This window comes from Hylobates moloch, unplaced genomic scaffold (assembly GCF_009828535.3).
Source record: "Hylobates moloch isolate HMO894 unplaced genomic scaffold, HMol_V3 SCAFFOLD_11, whole genome shotgun sequence".
NCBI lineage: Eukaryota > Metazoa > Chordata > Mammalia > Primates > Hylobatidae > Hylobates > Hylobates moloch.
In genome coordinates this window covers 66,262,094-66,281,375 of record NW_026652286.1, presented here as the reverse complement: position 1 = coordinate 66,281,375, position 19,282 = coordinate 66,262,094, and the positions used below count along the sequence as shown (strand labels likewise).

General features: G+C 39.4%; 1 protein-coding gene across 14 annotated transcripts in view; it reads right to left on the bottom strand.

Moving 5' to 3' along the window:
• CEP295 (centrosomal protein 295) overlaps positions 1-19,282 on the bottom strand; it is a 69,065-nt gene that overhangs the window by 29,545 nt on the left and 20,238 nt on the right. For 11 of the 14 annotated variants that reach the window (XR_009208757.1, XM_058424478.1, XM_032167153.2 and 8 more), the window contains 8 exons: positions 17,210-17,393; positions 16,824-16,988; positions 13,221-13,442; positions 9,325-9,417; positions 9,071-9,174; positions 5,452-5,628; positions 4,713-4,810; positions 953-4,448 (listed from right to left, as the gene is read on the bottom strand). Coding sequence is in view for 13 of the 14 variants with exons in the window: in XM_058424478.1 (XP_058280461.1) it covers positions 953-4,448; positions 4,713-4,810; positions 5,452-5,628; positions 9,071-9,174; positions 9,325-9,417; positions 13,221-13,442; positions 16,824-16,988; positions 17,210-17,393 (4,539 nt within the window). In the remaining variant the exon portion in view is untranslated. Of the gene's footprint in view, positions 1-952; positions 4,449-4,712; positions 4,811-5,451; positions 5,645-9,070; positions 9,175-9,324; positions 9,418-13,220; positions 13,443-16,823; positions 16,989-17,209; positions 17,394-19,282 lie in introns of those variants that run through there. The other 3 variants (XM_058424481.1, XM_058424483.1, XM_058424489.1) reach the window with 2 other exon arrangements.

Here is a 19,282-nt window from a genome sequence, read left to right as displayed (position 1 = left end):
GATTATAGGCCTGAGTCACCATGCCCAGCGGAACTGGCCTTTTAAAATAAAATGGATACATTCAAATTTAGAACAAACTCTTGTCTCCCAGATAGGGCAACTATGAATGAGTCACTGGGCCAGAGTCTTATGAACAATTCAGATAAAAGCAGCAGGTCCAGCTCTACATCAGCGTAAAATCGTGCCAGTTTTACAACAAACCATAATAGTGTCACTTGAGAAAAAAGATGGTACTGATTTTGATTTGTATATAAATGTCAACAAAGAGCACAATGCCTGTTGCTGCATAAGACAAATTCTGCTAACCAGTTATTTTTACAATTTTAATCTTAGGGTAAGCTTAAAATCCATTAAAACAAAACTCCAAAATAAGAATCTACATTGTTTTGTGGTGTGTTTGCAGGTGAAATTAATTGAGCTTTGGGCCAGGTGCAGTGGCTCACACCTGTAATCCCAGCACTTTGGGAGGCTGAGGTTGGTTTGAGACCAACCTCGCCAACATGGCAAAACCCTGTCTCTATTAAAAAAAAGCACAAAATTTAGCCAGGCATGGTGGTACACGTCTGTAATCCCAGCTACTTGGGAGACTGAGACACAAGAACCACTTAAACCCAGGAGGTAGGGGTTGCAGTGAGCCAACATGGTGCCGCTGCACTCCAGCCTGGACAACAGAGCGAGACCTTGTCTTAAAAAAAAAAAAAAAAAAAAGCGAAAACAAAAGAAAATTTAAAAAGTAAAATTAATTGGGCTTCACGTAACTATTAACCTCATAAACACCATGTGGGTGGATCGATTTTTGTTTTAACTTCCACATCATTTAGGGTGAAAAATCAAAGCACAGTTAAGGTCAAACTACTTTTTCTGAATAACTGAAAACTTGCAATCTTAGTACTAAAAACTGATTTGCGTTTAAACTTCTATTGTTTCATTATTATTCAGGTTTAAAACATACCTGACTGTCTTTAAAGAAATCCTTCAAAGTCTCTTCATGTTTCTGTATCTGCTGCTGCAGTGCTGTTTTTCTCTGTACAAGCAATTTTTCTTGGGCTTTCTGGCTATAATGCAGAACTTCTCTTTGTAGATCCAACTGCTTCTGAAGTCCCAAGTTATCTTGCTGAGTTAAGACAGGCTGTGAAAAACTCAAAAGTCCATCTTGAAACCCTGGGATCACAGGATCACCTGGGGGGGCTGCATGTTCATTCTGGGATGAATACAATTCACAGGTGCTTTTAGGTTTAGCTTCTGCGAAAGGTAGTGGAATAAACGAATGCTCTGTTTCCTTGGGTAGAAACAAAGAGGGGATAGTATGCTCAGCAGATTCACTTTTGTTCAACTTTCTTTCTTTGTTTAAAGACAGTTCTTCCTGGGGTTTCTCATAAGAATACATCACTTCCCTTTGTGCATCCAATTGTGCTGTCATACTATCTTGCTGAGGCAGAATAGGCTGTGATAAACTCAAAAGTCTATCCTGTAATCTTGGAATCTCACGATGACTTGAGGGAACAGTATCATTACTTTTGGTTGGGAAAGACTTCTGGGTTCTTTCAGAGTCAGCAACAGGCACCTGGGATACGAATGAAGAGGAGCTAACTTGTTTAGATGATACCCTTTTCTCCAATTCACTTAATCTTTGCAAAAGCAATTCTTCTTGGACTTCCTGTATAGATCGAATGGCTTTCTTCTGTGTATCTAACTGCTGTTGAAGTGCCTGCAAATCACCATGGTGAGACTGGATAAAATGCTCAGAAGATATCTTCTCCTCAAATTTACATGGTTTTGACAAAACCAATTCTTTCTGGGTTTTCTCAATAGAAGGAAGGAAATCTGTCCGTGTATGCAAGTGTTCTTCAAGTGCAATCAAATTATCTTGTTGAGGTAAAACAAGATGTGATAAACCCAATAGCCCATCAGGCAATGTTGATATCTCTGAGTGACCTGAGGATACCATATTATCACTGTTAATTGAACATGGTTCTTGGTTTCTTTCAGATTCAGTAAGAGGTAATGAGGCGAATGAATGCTGTGGTACTAGGGGTAAGAAAGAGGTGTCAACCTGCTCGGGAGATATTCTTCCCTCCCATTCACTCTGACGTAAAAGTAATTCTTCCCGAGCTTCTTGTCTAGCTAGAATGATGGCTTCTCTCTGTGTAGCTAACTGTTCTTGAAGTGCCTTCAAATTATCTCGTTGAGGCTGGATAAGTTGCGATATCCTCAAAAGTCTATCCTGCAACTGTGGGATCTGAAGGTGGCTTGAAAAAATTTTACTTTCACTCTCTGTAAAAAGAGGTTCCAGGATTGTGCCAGACTCAGCTGAAGCTAACGAAGTAAATGAAAGCTGTACCAACTGGGGTATGAATGAAGATGAGCCAGTTTGTTCTGAAGATGTATTTTCTTGGGTTTTCTGGCTGAAATGAAAGGCTTCTTTCTCAGGGTCTAGCCGTGCTTGGTTTTCCTCCAAATTACCTTGTAGAGGTAGTATATGTTGTGAAACTCTCAAAAGTCTTTCCTGACATCTTGGGATCTTAGGATGGCTTACGGGAATGGTACTGTCACTCTTGATTGATATACATTCCTGGAATCTCTCAGATTCATCTACCTGGGAAAGAGATGAGGAGGTGCCAGTCTGTTCAGAAGAAATTCTTTTCTCCAATTCACTTTCTGTGTGTACAAATTCCTGAGTTCCTTCTTTAGCACTAAGTATTACCCTTTGTATTTGTGACTGTTCTTGGAGTCTTGTCAAGTTTTCTTGCTGTGGCAGGCTATGCTGTGGAAAACTAAGAGACTTATCCTGAAATGTTGGGATTATTGAATGACTGGAGGGAACTATATTCTCCTTCTCAGATAAATAAAGCTCCTGAATTCTAGGCTCAGCTTTAGCAGAAGCTTGTGAAGCAACTGAATGCTGAACAACCACTGGTGAGGATGAAGAGCTCACGACCCCAGACTTACTGTCCCCCAAATCTCTTTGTCTATGTAATTCTACCTGAGCTTCATGCCTAGCCTGAAGAGTATCCCTCTGTTTAGTCAACTGTTCTTGGAGCAACTTCAAACTATCATGTAGAGGTAGGAACTGCTGTAGGAAACTCAAAGACCCATCCTGAGATTTGGGGATGTCAGATTGGCATGAAACAAGTCCTTTCTCGCTCTTAGATAAATGTTGCTCCTGTATTTTTCCAGATTTCGTATCAGCAGATGGTAGTGAAGTAAATGTATGCTGAGCTACCTGAAATGGGGAAGAGGGCTCAGCCTGTTCAGAACATACTCTTCTATCCAATTCACTCTGTTTATGTACATACAATACTTCCTGGGCTTCTCGCCTAGCCTGAAGGCTATCCTTCTGAATATTCAACTGCTCTTGGAGAAATTTAAAATTATTTTGCTGTGATAGGATAGGCTGTGAAAGACTCAAAAACCTATCCTGAAGTTGTGAGATCACATGATGGTCTGAGGAAACTGCAGTATTATTCTTGGTTGGTGAAGATTCCTGGATTCTCCCCAAATCTGCTTTGGCAGAAGGCAATAAAGCAGATGAATCTGGAGTTACCAAGGGAAGGAATACCGAGAGGCCAGTTTGCTGTTCCAATTCTTTCTGTTTGCACAGAAGCAACTGTTCCTGAGCTTCCTGTCTTGCCTGAAGAACTTTCTTCTGTAGGTCTAACTGTTCTTGGAGGGCCTTCATATTACCTTGCTGGGCTGTGATATTCTCTGACAGCAGCAAAGGCCTAGCATGCATTTGGCTGATTATAGAATGGCTTGTGGAAACTGTACTTTTGCTCATGGCTGAAAAGGGTTCTTGAATTTTTCCTGATTCAACTTTAACAGGCAGAGAACTAAAAGAACGCTGAGGTACCAGTGGTACAAATGAAGAAGGTTCAGTTAGATGGGAAGATATATTTTCACTATTCTCTGAGAACAATTGTTGGGATTCTAAACTTTGAAAAGTTGTTGCCCTAAATGTTTCAGATATTTTTCTAGCATCCTGTGATATTAGCCGCCTGTCATGTGACAAAGCCCTTGAAAGTGTCTCAGAATCTTTGGGGACCAATTTATAGTCTCTCTGTTGTGTTTCAGTCTGAGAGAATTGCCTTAGATGTTCTTGTGATTCTAAAGCTTGATTGGTTAAAATATCTGAAGCGCCTAATGTTTCTGTTGTTTCCACCCGTCTTTGTGGAAAGTGATTTTGTCTCGCTACCTGAAAATGATCTTGTTCTAATTTGGAGGTCTGTATAGGTTGTATGCATTGGTATTTGTTAGGACTCAACTTGAGTCTCTGACCTCGATCCCAATGCTCTGATATAGCAGTTGGTCTCTCAGATTTCCATGATGGCACTGATATAACAGAATCAGTTATCAATGATACAGCTGACATCGATGGGCACCTTCCTTTTAACATAGTTTGATATTCAAGTAATCGTTTCTTGGCTGTTTCAACAGACTGCCTGTGTAACCTACCAAAAACAAAAGCAAACAATTATTCTTTTTTAATGAAAAATAAAAAGCCCCATGTCTATACATCAAATTTAACAAACAGCAATCTAGGGTTGGCAATACTCATGGTGAAGAGAAATTACGCCCACATTGTCCTTTAAGAATGGCAATTCTAAATGCCATAGTTCTAAGGAAATCCAAATTAGATCCTCATATAAACGAAATAATAAATCCTAAAAATGTAGTCACATACGATCACATATAAATTATACCCTAGCTAATACCTGTTTTGTTGTAAAAGCTGATGTTGATAGTTACGAATCATCTGCCTATGACTATCTTCATCAGAAATTACAGTGCATGATGCTGGAGCAATGCCACCCTAATAAAAGACAAAGTTACTAATTAAAAAGCAAATTTAGAAATAAGTATTGAAGTATTTTTACATACAGTTCTATAATTGTAAACTTCTATACAGCTTTATTTTTTATAAAATGACTGGCATTTCCATTAGTAAGAAATGAACTAATCTGTCATTCTCCTTTAGCGCAGGTCCAAAAGCTCAACGTACGCATTACCTACAAACCATGGTCATATCTATTAGTATCTTATAGAAACTGAAAGATGAAAGCCGTAACTGATGCAAATTTATTCATATATACATACATTATATCAAAAAAAGACCAAAAAAGAATTACAAAGGCATTTTACTCTTATTATTTTTTTGAGATGGAGTCTTGCTCTGCAACCTCCACCTCCCAGGTTCAAGTGATTCTCCTGCCTCAGCCTCCGGAGTAGCTGGGATTACAGGCATGTGCCACCACGCCCAGCTAATTTTTGTATTTTTAGTAGAGATGGGGTTTCACCACATTGGCCAGGCTGGCCTCGAACTCCTGACCTGAAGTGATCTGCCCGTCTCGGCCACCCAAAGTGCTGAGATTACAGGCATGAGCCACCGTGACCAGCCATCCATTTTACTTTTCTAAATGCTACAAGTGTTCATATTTTCTTGCTCCCCCTCACCAAATGATTTATGTAGTGATGAGATTTTCTGCATCCTACCCCAGTCGGTTGAGTTTTTTTTCTTTTTTCTTCTTCCAGCTGAGCCCTGAAGCAGTCAGTTTCTAATTTTAATTTCTGCTGTTCAATTTGTTCAAGTAATTCCAATTGCTTTTGCTTCTGCTCTTCTATTTCCATTATCTAGGTAACAAAAATACTATTGATCTATTAACAACAAACTCATACAGAAGCAAAGCTAACACACATTCCATTTAAAAGAAATTAGGTTTCTTCACCAAGGGTACCAATTTTCAAAGAAGTAAGTGGTGATGCTTTATCTCTGTTGTTGTCACTGACAGACTGAGGATGGGAGTAAAAGATGGGAAATGGGAAAAAGAGAAAAAGGGATAGAAGTAAAAAAAGGCAGAAGGAAAAGAAAGAATAAATACATTAACTATTTCTACTTTCTGAGAGCACAGGGAAACCCTGATCACCACTGAAGAACTACCTTGAAGTAGCAAATGACGTACAGCCAAATTCTATGTTCACACATTTAATAGTATAAATAATGACTAAAGAAATTACATACCAAGGCCTCCTAAAATACTTTGACTTCTTAACCATACTCATTAAGAGGGATAGTTATCTAGAAACAATGAACAACATTCTATGTCTTTTTTGTCAGGCATGGAACAGAAGAAAATGGCAGAAAGATAACACATAAACTCTAATACTATACAAGCACACTCACACTCAAATATGAACATGTTCAAGTAACTGTGAGTTTCATGAGGACAAAACTAGCCTGCCAAATCCAGCACCTTAGTCCTCTCCTATCTGCAGTTTAGCTTTTGTGGTTTAATTACTCAGGGTCAACAGCAGCCAGAAAATCTTAAATAGAAAATTCCAGAAATAATTCATAAGTTTTAAATTATGCACTAATCTAAGTAGTGTGATGAAATCTTGCATTGTCCTGCTCTGTACTGCTGAAAACATGAATAATCCCTTTGTCCAGCATATCCATGCTGTAAACTGGACCAGGCCATTTGTTACTTAGTAGCCATCTTGGTTACAAAAACTTGCCTGTTGCAGCATCACAGTGCTTGTGTTCAAATAACCCTTATTTTATTTCATGATGGCTCCACAGCATAAGAATAGTAATGCTGGCAATTTTGACATGTCAAAGAGAGGCTGTAAAGTGCTTCCTTTTAGTGAAAAGCTGAAAGTTCTCAATAAGGAAAGAAAAAAAATTATATGCTGATTGCTAAGATCTATGGTAAAAGTAAATCTTCTATCAGTGGAATTATAAAGTAGGAAAAATAAATTCACCCATAGTATATATAGGAATCAATATTATCCGCAGTTTGGTACTATCAAGCATCCACGAGGGGTCTTGGAACATATAAACTGTGGATAAGCAGGGACTACTCTACAGTCCCTGATAGACAGACAAATATTTACTGAATAAGTAAAAAAAGGAATGCACGTTGTTTTATTATATAAAGAGCAGCACTTCTACTAGAGATAATGAACAATGATCTTGTTTTCAAAATAAAAAATGTTTTGACCTGATTCTTTACCTATTCCTAGTTAGGCAACAGTGGCTTCAACTGAGTTCCCAGACAGTTCCTCTTCCTTACTTTCCCTTACTCATAGGAGCCCCTGAATTTAGACTGTTTACACTTCTGTAGTACATCTACAACTGTACTATCCATACAGTGGTTACTGGCTTTATGTGACTACTTAAATTTAATTAAATAAAACTTAAAATTCAGTTCCTCAGTTACGCTAACAATATTTTATTCAACAGCCCATGTGGCTAACAGGTACATACTGTACATAGATATAGAACATTTCCATCATCACAGAAAGTGCTACTGAACAATACTGTTCTAGGCTATTGATGAGAAATTTTTCTTTTTTCTTTTTTTTGAGATAGTTTCGCTCGTCGCCCAGGCTGAATGTAGTGGCACAATCTTGGCTGATTGCAACCTCTGCCTCTTGAGTTCAAGCGATTCTCCTGCCTCAGCTTTCTGAGTAGCTGGAATTGTAGGTGCGCACCACCACGCCCAGATAATTTTTGTATTTTTAGTAGAGATGGGATTTCACCATGTTGGCCAGGCTGGTCTCAAACTCTTCAGGTGATCCGCCTGCCTAAGCCTCCCAAAGTACTGGGATGACAGGTATGAGCCACTGCGCCCGGTCTGAGAATGTATTTATCTGAGAAGAAATACTGGCTCACGGAACTATCATTTCCCAGACGTATTTTTGAAAAAACTAACTAGGACTATAAACTGGCCTGCTTAGTAATAATTAGCCTCCTTCAAGGTAAGTTGGGTTAAAAAAATATTTTATTAAAAGTAGATGAGACCAAAGTTATAAGTTAAGGAAGTTTTTTTTGTTTTGTTTTGTTTTGAGACAGAGTCTCACTCTGTTGCCCAGGCTGGAGTGCAGTGGCGCAATCTCGGCTCACTGCAAGCTCCGCCTCCTGGGTTCACGCCATTCTCCTGCCTCAGCCTCCTGAGTAGCTGGGACTACAGGTGCCCACCACCACGCCCGGCTAATTTTTTGTATTTTTAGTAGAGACGGGGTTTCACCGTGTTAGCCACGATGGTCTCAATCTCTTGACCTCATGATCCACCTGCCTCAGCCTCCCAAAGTGCTGGGATTACAGGCGTGAGTCATTGGGCCTGGCCTTTTTTTTTTTTTTTTGAGATAGAGTCTCACTCTGTCATCCAGGTTGGAGTGCAGTGGTGTGATCTTGACTCACTGCAGCCTCCACCTCCTGGGTTCAAGCAATCCTCCCACCTTAGCATCCTGGGTAGCTGGGACTACAGATGTTTGTCACCACACCCGGCTGATTTTTGTATTTTTAGTAGAGACAGGGTTTCACCAGGTTGGTCTCAAACTCCTGGACTCAAGAGATCGGCCCACCTCAGCCTCCCAAAGTGCTGGGATTTCAGGCATGAGTCACCATGCCTGGCCTAAAGAAGTTAAAGTTTAGCTTGGGCAACATAGCAAGAGCTCATCTCTACTAGGAAAAAAAAAAAAATTAGCTGGGCATGGTGGCCTATACCTGTAGTCCTAGCTACTCAGGAAGCTGAGGTCAGAGGATTGAACTGAGGAGGTCAAGGCTGCAGTGAGCGATGATCATGTCACTGTACTCCAGCCTGGGCGACGGAGCAAAAAAAGGGGGTTGTTTATTAAAAGTTTTTCCTCTGAAGTATTATTTTTCAAAAACCTTGTGGGATTACAAAGCCCATCTGAGTGTCTAATACTATGACAAGGACTTGTTAATTCAACAACTATTTATTGTATACTTGCTATGTACAAAGCATTGTATCAGAAACTGTGTAGGATAAATTGAATTTTTTAAAGAAGATAGTCTCTGCTTTTTAAAAGCTAACAAATTTTATAGGGAAGATCTATACAAATATATAAAATATAAAGCAGACACAACAAGGGTTGAATGAGCAGTATGAGCAAAGACAACACGCGTTTTATCAGCTGAATGTTTGTGTAAGACAATGTCAAAAACATATCAAAATTAGCCAGACATTAAGACAAATTTCATTGGCCAAACAAAATTACATAATAGTACCTAGGGGAAAAATAAACCTTTAAAAATAAAATTTCAAATTACCTGTTTCTGCCTTGCTGACATTCTAATCCTGGCTGCTTCTTCTTGAGGATGAAGTAGAACTGAACTCTGAGCTACAGTTGTGATAGGCAGAGTCTCATTTATTTCTAGGGGAATGCCCCAAACAAAAATTAGTTTCAATAATTTAGAATTTTGACACCACTATAATGCCCTTTCTTAATATATCACATGTAATTTTATTTAAAAAAAGATGCAAGGAGTCAAATTTAATTTGAGGATGTGATAAAAAGAAATACCTTGTTCTTTTCCAGAGTTTGTACCACACAAAAGTGGTTTATCTTCACTAGCAAGTGGTCCAGACTCAATTGTTAGTGTATCACTTTCAACAACTGTAATAGATAATACCACTGTTATTATGAATATATAATCATTGTCAAACTTAAAGCGAAATAACAAAATTCTGGTATTAACAGATTCAATCTAGGGCCATCTGAATGTCACATCTAGTTAAGATCCAGTCACCTTCCTGATGATCAGATATATTTCTCATTAAACCCAAGCCTAATAATAACAACAGAGATGAAAGAATGAAATTGTGAAAACGTGAAGAACTGATTTAAAAGATACGCTGATAGGGTTTCAAACACAGGAGAAAAGCATAAAAAGAGTGGAAACAACAAGGTATCGAAGTTAAAAAAGACAAGCTAACAAAATGTCAATGTATCTTTGATATATTTGGATACTAGGTTTTTAAAAAATAATTTGTGAAACCAGAGCAGAGAAGGAAGTTAAAGCAATTTGTTCTGATCATATTTGGGTAGCCAGATAGTCTGCATGGAGCTATCTGTTCATTCACTCATTAATTCATTTGGCACCTACTTATGTGGCAGATGCTGGGGATACCACAGTGAATGAGAAAATGCCTCAAGGAGGCTTTACAGAGTAGGTGGCAGAACCATCATATAATTATCCCAGAAAAAATTATAAAATTAGAAATTGTAATAAGTACTATATAAGAAAAATGAATGGTTATACAATAGAGTATAATAAATCTGGGCAAGATGAAATTTCTCTGAGGAAACGACATTTAAGCAGACACTTGAAAGGTAAGGAAGAACCAGCTAGGTAAACAACATGAAGACGTATAGGAGACCTTTCCAGACAGACCAACGGGTATAAAAGGCCCCGTGAGGATAAAGAAACAAACCTTGGCCCATTCAAGGAACTGAGAGATCAGTGTGCATGGTTTTAGTCAGGTAAGGGGGAGAATAAAGCAAGATGAGAATGATGAAAGCCTGCTCATATTGGCCCTTTATTTATTTATTTATTTATTTTTTTGAGACAGAGTCTCATTTTGTCTCCCAGGCTGGAATGCAGTGGCGCGATCTCAGCTCACTGCAAGCTCTGCCTCCGGTTTACACCATTCTCCTGCCTCATGCTCCCGAGTAGCTGGGACTACAGGTGCCTGCCACCACGCCTGGCTCTTTTTTTTTTTTTTGTGAGACGGAGTCTCGCTCTGTCGCCCAGGCTGGAATGCAGTGGCGCGATCTCGGCTCACTGCAAGCTCCACCTGCCGGGTTCACGCCATTCTCCTGCCTCAGCCTCCCAAGTAGCTGGGACTACAGGTGCCCACAACCACCATGCCCAGCTACTTTTTAGTATTTTTAGTAGAGACGGGGTTTCACCATGTTAGCCAGGATGGTCTCAATCTCCTGACCTCGTGATCCGCCTGCTCCGGCCTCCCAAAGTGCTGGGATTACAGGCATGAGCCACCGCACCCAGCCCATGCACAGCTAATTTTTTGTATTTTTAGTGGAGACGGGGTTTCACCGTGTTAGCCAGGATGGTCTCGATCTCCTGACCTCATGATCCACCCGCCTGGGCCTCCCAAAGTGCTGGGATTACAGGTGTGAGCTACCGCGCCCAGCCAGGCCCTTTATCAAAAGAACTTGGTCATGGATTGACTATGAGAGTCCCCTTTTTTTGGATTTCAACTCCATATTCTCCCCTACTTCTCTGGCCACTCCTTTTACTGACTTTGCTATCTGCCCTTTCTCTAGCCATCTTCTAGATGTTGGAATCCCTCAGATGGTCTTACAAGCCCTCTTTTCACTAAATTATTTCCCCTCCAAGTGGTTTTCTATGCCCATGGCTTTAAATATCATATATATGTCTAGATTCCAAATTTACCTCTCTTGCTTTAAATTATTCGATTAATTCAACAAATGTTAACTGAGCACCTGTTTTGTACAAGGCAGTAGTCTAGACTCTGGGGACATAGCAACGTACAAAATCAAAGCTCCTGTCCTTATGGATGGGTGGGGTAGGCATTAAGACAATAAGCAAAATAAGCACCAAAGTCACTTTACTGGGCCCATCAGATATTCATAAGAGCTATGGGGGGAAAGCAGGGTAAAGGGGATAGGAAGTAAAAGGTGTGGAGGTCGGGGCAGAGGTGGGGAGTGGTAGAAGTGTGCCATTTTATATAGTCAGAAAAGGCCTTACTGAGAAAGGGATAGTTGAGTAAACATGTGAAGGAAGTGAGGGAGTGAGTCAAGGAAATACCCAAGAAAAAGAGAAGTCTCGTCAAAAAGATCAGCAATTGCTAAGACCACGAGTCCTATGCTTGCTGTTTGAGAAACAGCGAGCCAGCTGGCATCTACAGTGCAGAAGATGGGGAGGGAGGTGTGGCAGGCAAATGAAGTCAGAGAGGTAGTGAGTATGAGAGTAGTGGTGGTGGGGGTGTATGTGTGCAGGTCATATAAGGCTTTGAAACCACTATAAAGTCTCTGGTTTTTACTGAGTGAAACTGACAGTTACTGGAGGGCTTCATCCAAAGAAATGACATGAGATTACTTGTTTTTAAGAGGACCGCTATGTTAACAGACGACAACAGGGAGGTGCAACGGCTGACGATAGCAGGCTACTACAAGAATCTACCCTAGAAAATGAACACGGCTTAAGCTAGGATGTAGGTGGAAAGAAATGGTTGGACTATGGATGTATTTTGAGGGTAGGACCAACTGGATCAGCTAATAGTTTGGACGTAAGATACATAAGATACGAAAAGAGGGAAGCAGAATGGCTATAAGCTTTTTGGCTTGAGCAAGGGAATTAACATATTGCCAGATACTGAAATGTGGAATACTGTAGGAAAAGCAGGTATGTGGTGGGAGGGGGTATCAACAGGTCACTTTTGAACAAATTTAAGATATTATTAGATATACAAGAGAAGGAAACAGTTAAGTAAGGTGAGTTCAAACAGGAGGCCAAAAATAGACATGCACACTTGGGAGACATCAGTATATAGATGATAATGTAAAGTGTGACATTTGAGATCAACTAGGGAGTTTTGATAGAAAGAGAAGGGACTTGCGGAACGAGCTCTAGACTAACCAATGACTAACAATGGTTAGTCATTGTGGGGATGTGAATAAACAGCGAAGAAAATACAAGAGAAAATAGTAAAGTAGGAAAACCAAGGGAAGGTACTGTCAAGGGGCCAAGGGAAGAAAATACTTCAGGAAGGCTTCCTGTGGGACTCAGGATAAAATCCAAAACCCAAATATAGACCACAAGTCACTCTTATCAAAAAGCACAGAAGCAAAACATTTCTATCTATACAAATCCAATCACATTTTTTAAATAATCCCAATCAAGGAGATACTTCAATTATATGTGAAAATATACTTTATAACTTTTGGAAATATAGTTAATAGCCTATTTTTCCAATCAGAAAATTATTTAAAATTAGCAAATAAGAAACCAAATATCTGGTGGGAATACAACATGCTCAAAAGCCATTAACATGTTCATATATCCTTTGATCAGGAGTTATTCTTTAAAGAGTCCTTCCTAAGGAAATAAAGATGTAGGCAAAGACTTCACTAAAAGGATGCCCACTGTACACAAAAATGCCAAGAAAAATTAGAAAACAGCCTGAACATCTCAATAACTGGTTAATTTTGATTCATTGATTACTTTGGAATTAATATATATAAATAACTATACTAGATTAAAAGTGGTCTGGAAGAAGATTCACTAAGGCTTTTATAATGTTTCTTTGTTGCTTTTAATTAGCAGGATTATGTTTTGTTCCTTTTAACCTCTATTCTTTGATTTTTCAGAAATGAACCTACTTTTGAACAACTTAAAAGGATTTATATAAAATGAGACTCTTGGAGAGTAATACCTTGTTCCTGCCCAGAGGATAACGTTCTCTCTTCACTGGCAATTGTTCCTGACTCAACTGTTGGTACTTTACTCTCAATTTCACTAATAGTCGTAATCATTTCACTTTCATTCTCAGACATAGATTTAATTGTCCAGAGAGATTTTTGGTTTCGGATCTTATTTAATAATTTTTTAAAAAGAACTTTTGAAGGAATCTGTTGGGTCTTCATTACCAAGGGAACTAAAAGAAAAAGGGAAAAAACTTATTTAGCATCTATTGTATTGCCAGGCAAATTGTTCCATCTTATATTCGGTTACTGCTATAACCACTGGTAAAGCACAACTTTATTTTCCTCATATTTACAATTTAACAGTATATATACAACAATGCTATCTGACTCCAATCATTATAACTAGAAATAATTTTTTCAACTGAAAATAGTAGAAGTGCCAAAATTCAAGTATTTTCCAAAAACACGTATACAACACAAATATCAAGCCTAAAAAACTTATCAGGAAGATGTTTATTTTGCTCACTAAATGATAACTGAATGTGTAACTTCTAATTAATTTGCTGGTAAGATTAGTATTGAAAATATATGCTGTGAGGTTCTACAGTCTACACTAGAGAATGGTCCCAAATATGGCTCTACATTTCTTAGTGAGCTACAGAGTAAAACATCATAGCCATAAAAGCAAATCAGCTGCTCCCAAATTATTCTTGGCACTATCTGGGAAAAATGTCTCCCACCCATCTTCATAGAAAGATCCCTTCAGTTAAAAACAAAAATAAACAAAAAAACAACATAAGTATTTCTTCAAACATTTTCCCATGTGGGCTGATAGTTTAATGCCAAAACTCAGTATAATACAAACAGTTCTCTAAGAGGACAAAAATGTGATGCAAGCACATATTTCTCCGGCTTAGTCAAGGAATAAAATTTAAGAATATCTTTAAGAGGTTGAAAATAGGCAGATTGTAGTTTTGTCTAACTTACATTAAAAAAAATTCCAATTGAGTTATAATTTACAAAGAACAAGGTGCACAAAAACCTAAGTATATAGCTTGTTGAATTTTACATATGTCGATGTAGCAACTTTCAGATTATGTGGAACATTACCAGGACTAAGGTTCCTTCATGTCCCTTCCTGGTCAATACACCCCTAAAAACAGCCACTACTTTAACCCCAAAATCACAGATTAGTTTTGCCTATTTTTTTTAAACCTTCATATAAACACGGAATCATATATTTAGGTACTATTTTCTGCCTGGCTTCTTTCATTTACCATTAGTCCACAACCTACTCATTTTTAAGAAGTAAATTCATTGCCAATATTTAAAACGAAGGATTTTTAAAAACAATGAGATTCCTAGCTTCAAACAAACAACTTGGCAACACCAAGCCAATAAGACCAAATGAGATCAGCAGGAGCTAAAGTGTAACTGTCCCTTTAGATTAGGCAAGACTTCCACTGTGACAAACTAGATATTGAATGATACTCCCAATGAAAATAACTGAAAAAGCTGCATAAAGAGTAAAAATATCTTTTTTTTTTTTTTTTAAGATGGAGTTTCACTCTTGTTGCCCAGGCTGGAGTGCAGTGGTACGATCTTGGCTCACTGCAGCCTCTGTCTCCCAGGTTCAAGTGATTCTCCTGCCTCAGCCTCCTGTGTAGTTGGGATTACAGGTGAGCGCCACTACACCCAGCTAATTTTTGTATTTTTGGTAGAGACAGGGTTTCACCGTGTTGGCCAGGCTGGTCTCGAACTCCTGAACTCAAATGATCCTCCCACCTCAGCCTCCCAAAGTGCTGAGATTACAGGCATGAGTCACCGCGCCTGGCCATAAGAATATCTTTTTAAAGACTGCTGGCCGGGCATGGTGGCTCATGCCTGTAATCCCAGCACTTTGGGAGGCAGAGGCAGGTGGATCACGAGGTCAGGAGTTCGAGACCAGCCTGGGCCAACATAGTGAAACCCCGTCTCTGCTAAAAATACAAAAATTAGCCAGGCATGGTGGTGTGTAGCTGTAGTCCCGGCTACTTGGCAGGCTAAGACAGGAGAATCGCTCGAACCCGGGAGACGGAGGTTGTGGTGAGCCGAGATCGTGCCACTGCACTCCAGCCTGGGCAACAGAACAAGACTCAATCTCAAAACAAACAAACAAACAAAGACACTGCTGACCTGGCATGAAACGAAAAGGTTCTGCAGAGGACAGAAATGCAATTTAAGTGGAAAGCTTGGAGGGAAAGCAAGTCAGTCCTGAAACCATCTTCTGCCAAGCTTATGCCAAAGTCAAAACATAGTAACCTTTAGCTGCTGCTGCTTTTTTTTCCCCAGTTGCTGGTAGTAACCTTAGGCTTCTGTTTGGACAACAATGTATGCATAGGAGACATGAATAAGGCCTAGAGCCCTCACTTGAGGAGTCTAATGGGAGGCCTACATAAAGTTGGAATCCCAAAAGGCTACGTTCACAGTGTAGGGTGAAGATGATAAGAAAGCCTGAGTGGTTTTAAACAAAGGAAATACCAGTAGATACAGGGCAAAAATAGCTTAATTCCATGAAGAGGACTTGGTCTTTAAGGAGACATGCAGGTAAAAGGAAAGTGTTAAAGGTAACTCCCAGTGGTCTGGCTTGGGTAACTGCAGACTGTGATACCATTCACTAAGATAGAAAAGATAGGTAGAGATAGTTTCAGTAGGCAAGAGAAGACCATAAATTTATTGCTAGACATGGAGTTTTAACTATGGGACAGCCAAGTAAAAAAGTTCAGAATGTTGGAGATAGAGATGTTTGAGAGATCAAAATTTGTGCTATCCATCACTACACATGAAGTACCTAGAAATAACTGAATACCAGTAGGATCTCCGATGATCTGACAAGTCTATGCTGATCTTTGTTGTGCTGAACCTCTACTCACTCAAATGGGGATGGCACCAGGTTCAAGAGGCCAAATAAGAGATCCAGAGCTAGCCAATGAGATTTGGGGTTTCACTGAGGGCATACATATAAGGGAGAGTCCAGTGGCAACAGGCTGGACAAAAGAACTGCAACCGCTTGCAAAAAGCATGCAGTTTAAATAGCACTGTCACTTAGTACCCTTTTCCTAACGATCTCCACCTGACAACTTTCATTCAACCCAAAACTTGACACCTTGATCCTCTGTATGGCTCATGTTCCACGGGATGGGACAGGGGCTCAGATGTTCCTCATAGACAAGAAATGAACCTCCAGGTTGGCTACTCCCAGATTCCCTAGCTCAGAACACACATTCAGGTGTGTATGCCACACAGGGTCATTCTCAGGGTATGCTCAAGTTATTGCTATCAGGTATGTTTACCATGCAACCTTTCAAATGAATTCAGAATTGAGCACCTAACTCAAATAACCTGAAAATCTTCAGATCATCTGTACGTCTGAATAAACTTTCCTCCTACACATATGAAAAAGGATTGTCAATGATGGAAATATAAAAACATTGTATCCTTTAGCTCCTGCTCCCATCAGTATTACTCATTGCTTGCAATTAAATCAGACCAGATTTTCCTAACTGCTGATTAATGGTTAGCATTTTTTTTTCTGTGAAGTACTGTAATATTTAGCTCAGAAGGGTTTTTACCATCTGTTTCACTAGAACATATTTTAGCTTCTGTCACTGGAAGGTCTTCGGCTGCACCCAAATTTTCTTGTTCCACTGAAAGGTCCAGCTCTTCATCTTGGATCTGATCAGTCACAGTGGGCAAGGGCTCTGGTTCAAGGTGCAGAATCAGATTCCCTTTCACCTCTTAAAAAAGAAAAATAGAGACATGTTTCCATTCCAAAATGACTAAAAATAACTGGATCAAAAAAATGCAAAGGCCACGGTAATGTCTCAATCTAAAATATGGGGGACCTCCTTCAAACTGAGAACTCATTTCAAGATAAAAACTGCTTTATCATTACAAACGTATTTTCCCACCAAAACGTTTAAAACCACTATTGAAAGCCCTACTGAAAATATCTTACTCCTGTCTGCATTGTACATATCTTCGAAGGCAAATTCCAATTCTCTCTGCCAGTCTTCTTTCATTTCACTGCGTTTGTATGGAAGTTCAACTAGCTGTGGTGGCATTTGTGCTACAGTCTGTCTCCTACGTGCCAGGTCCTCTTGCTGTAGCTGTTTGAGTTCTTTCATTAGTTTCTTCTGATTCTTCAAGAATAAAGAGAATTAACAAAAACGGAGTCACAAACTTTGTACGGTAATATTAACAGTGTTGCAGGTAGGGGAAATGAGGATCAGGGTCTAAGCTTCTCTCCTCTCCTCTATTATTTGTTCAGCCAAAAGACAGACATTTATTCATTCAACAATTATTTGCTGAATACCAGATACCACATTAAGTGCTAGGGACAGAATCTCAACCCTATCCTAGTAGTAAGACCAACAAATAAGTAGTGTTATGTTAGTAAGTACTATGAAAGAGTGGTACTGGTTAGGCCATAAAGCTGCAAAAAGTGTCTGCCAGCTACAGTTTTCCTTTCTGAGGAAAGTCATGAAGTTAATGTCTATATAAGTTGCCATGGCTCCTGTGATGTACTTTGTTCCACTTCTCCATATACCTATCTCAGGTAAGCACCAAGACCCAGGGTGACTGTGGCTTAACATAGAATATTTCTTGTTACTTCACACTCTTATGAATTTCCATTATTAAAGGAGATCTGACTGTATTTCTTTAAGCTTAAAGAGTGTGGCTAATATGAAAGTTTAATCAGTGTTTTAATGAGGTTATCTAATGGAATTTCGGTGGTAGAAGGCAAGGAGGGAGAACAAGGCAAGACTTATCGTTCCTTGGGATAAGGATTTAGCCAGACAAAAGTGGGTGAAAGAGAATGAGTACATGTAAGAAAAAAACTGCAGCACAACGGTATATGGAGATGAAGGCATGGGATATTCAGAAAATAGCACACTGTTCATTATAGCTAGGGCATGGAAGGCAAGGATGATTAGGGAAAGAAGATAAAACTGGAGAAGCAGGTAGAAGTCAAATATTAGTTAATACAGACACTAGAAGGAAATAAGGTCCCAGGCCACAATACAGTATGCAGCAAAAAGGTTCAGACAGGAAAAATGAAATCCTCTATTAGCAGTGAGATTGCACGGTTTTTTAACAACCTTCTTATATAAGGAACATTAAGTCTACTATAACGTAGAGAAATCCTGCATTAAAAAAGTGGTAATGGGCCGGGCACAGTGGCTCATGCCTGTAATCCCAGCACTTGGGGAGGTCAAGGCAGGCAGATCACCTGAGGTCAGGAGTTCGAGACCAGCCTGGCCAATATGGCGAAATCCTGTCTCTACTAAAAATACAAAAAGTAGCAGGACGTGATGGCACGCGCCTGAAATGCCAGCTACTAGGGAGGCTGGGGCGGGAGAATCGCTTGAACCCAGGAGGCAAAGGTTGCAGTGAGCCAAGATCACGCCATTGAACTCTACCCTGGGCAACAGAGTGAGACACTGTCTCAAAAAACAAAATATAAATAAAAATAAATTAAAAAGTGATAACATATATACATTACTTATTCTTTTGTAAAATTTTAACTATTTTGTCTTTTAAGGATGAATTTTTTTTGCCATGGCCTGAAAAGGAATAAAATCATAAATGAACTTATTTCATTTATACTAAGATTCTAATTATCTAAAGTTATTTGATTAAGTGTACTATTCTAGCTCCCTGCAAACTAGTATATTCTTCCTTTTGGATTATTTATAACAATGACCACTACCACTAACATTTACTGAGCTTATGAAATTCCAGGCACATTTCCAAGGGCTTTACTAAACTCATTTAATCCTCACAAAACAGATGATCAGGAGAGGTGTGGCAGGGGAGGTTAAAAAAAAAAAACAAAAACCAGCCAGGCTTGGAGGCCCACACCTGTAATCCCAGCACTTTGGGAAGCTGAGGTGGGCAGATTGTTTGAGGTCAGGAGTTCCAGCCTGACCAATATGGTGAAACCCCATCTCTACTAAAAATACAAAAAAAATTGGGCTGGACACGGTGGCTCACGCCTATAATCCCAGCAATTTGGGAGGCTGAGGCA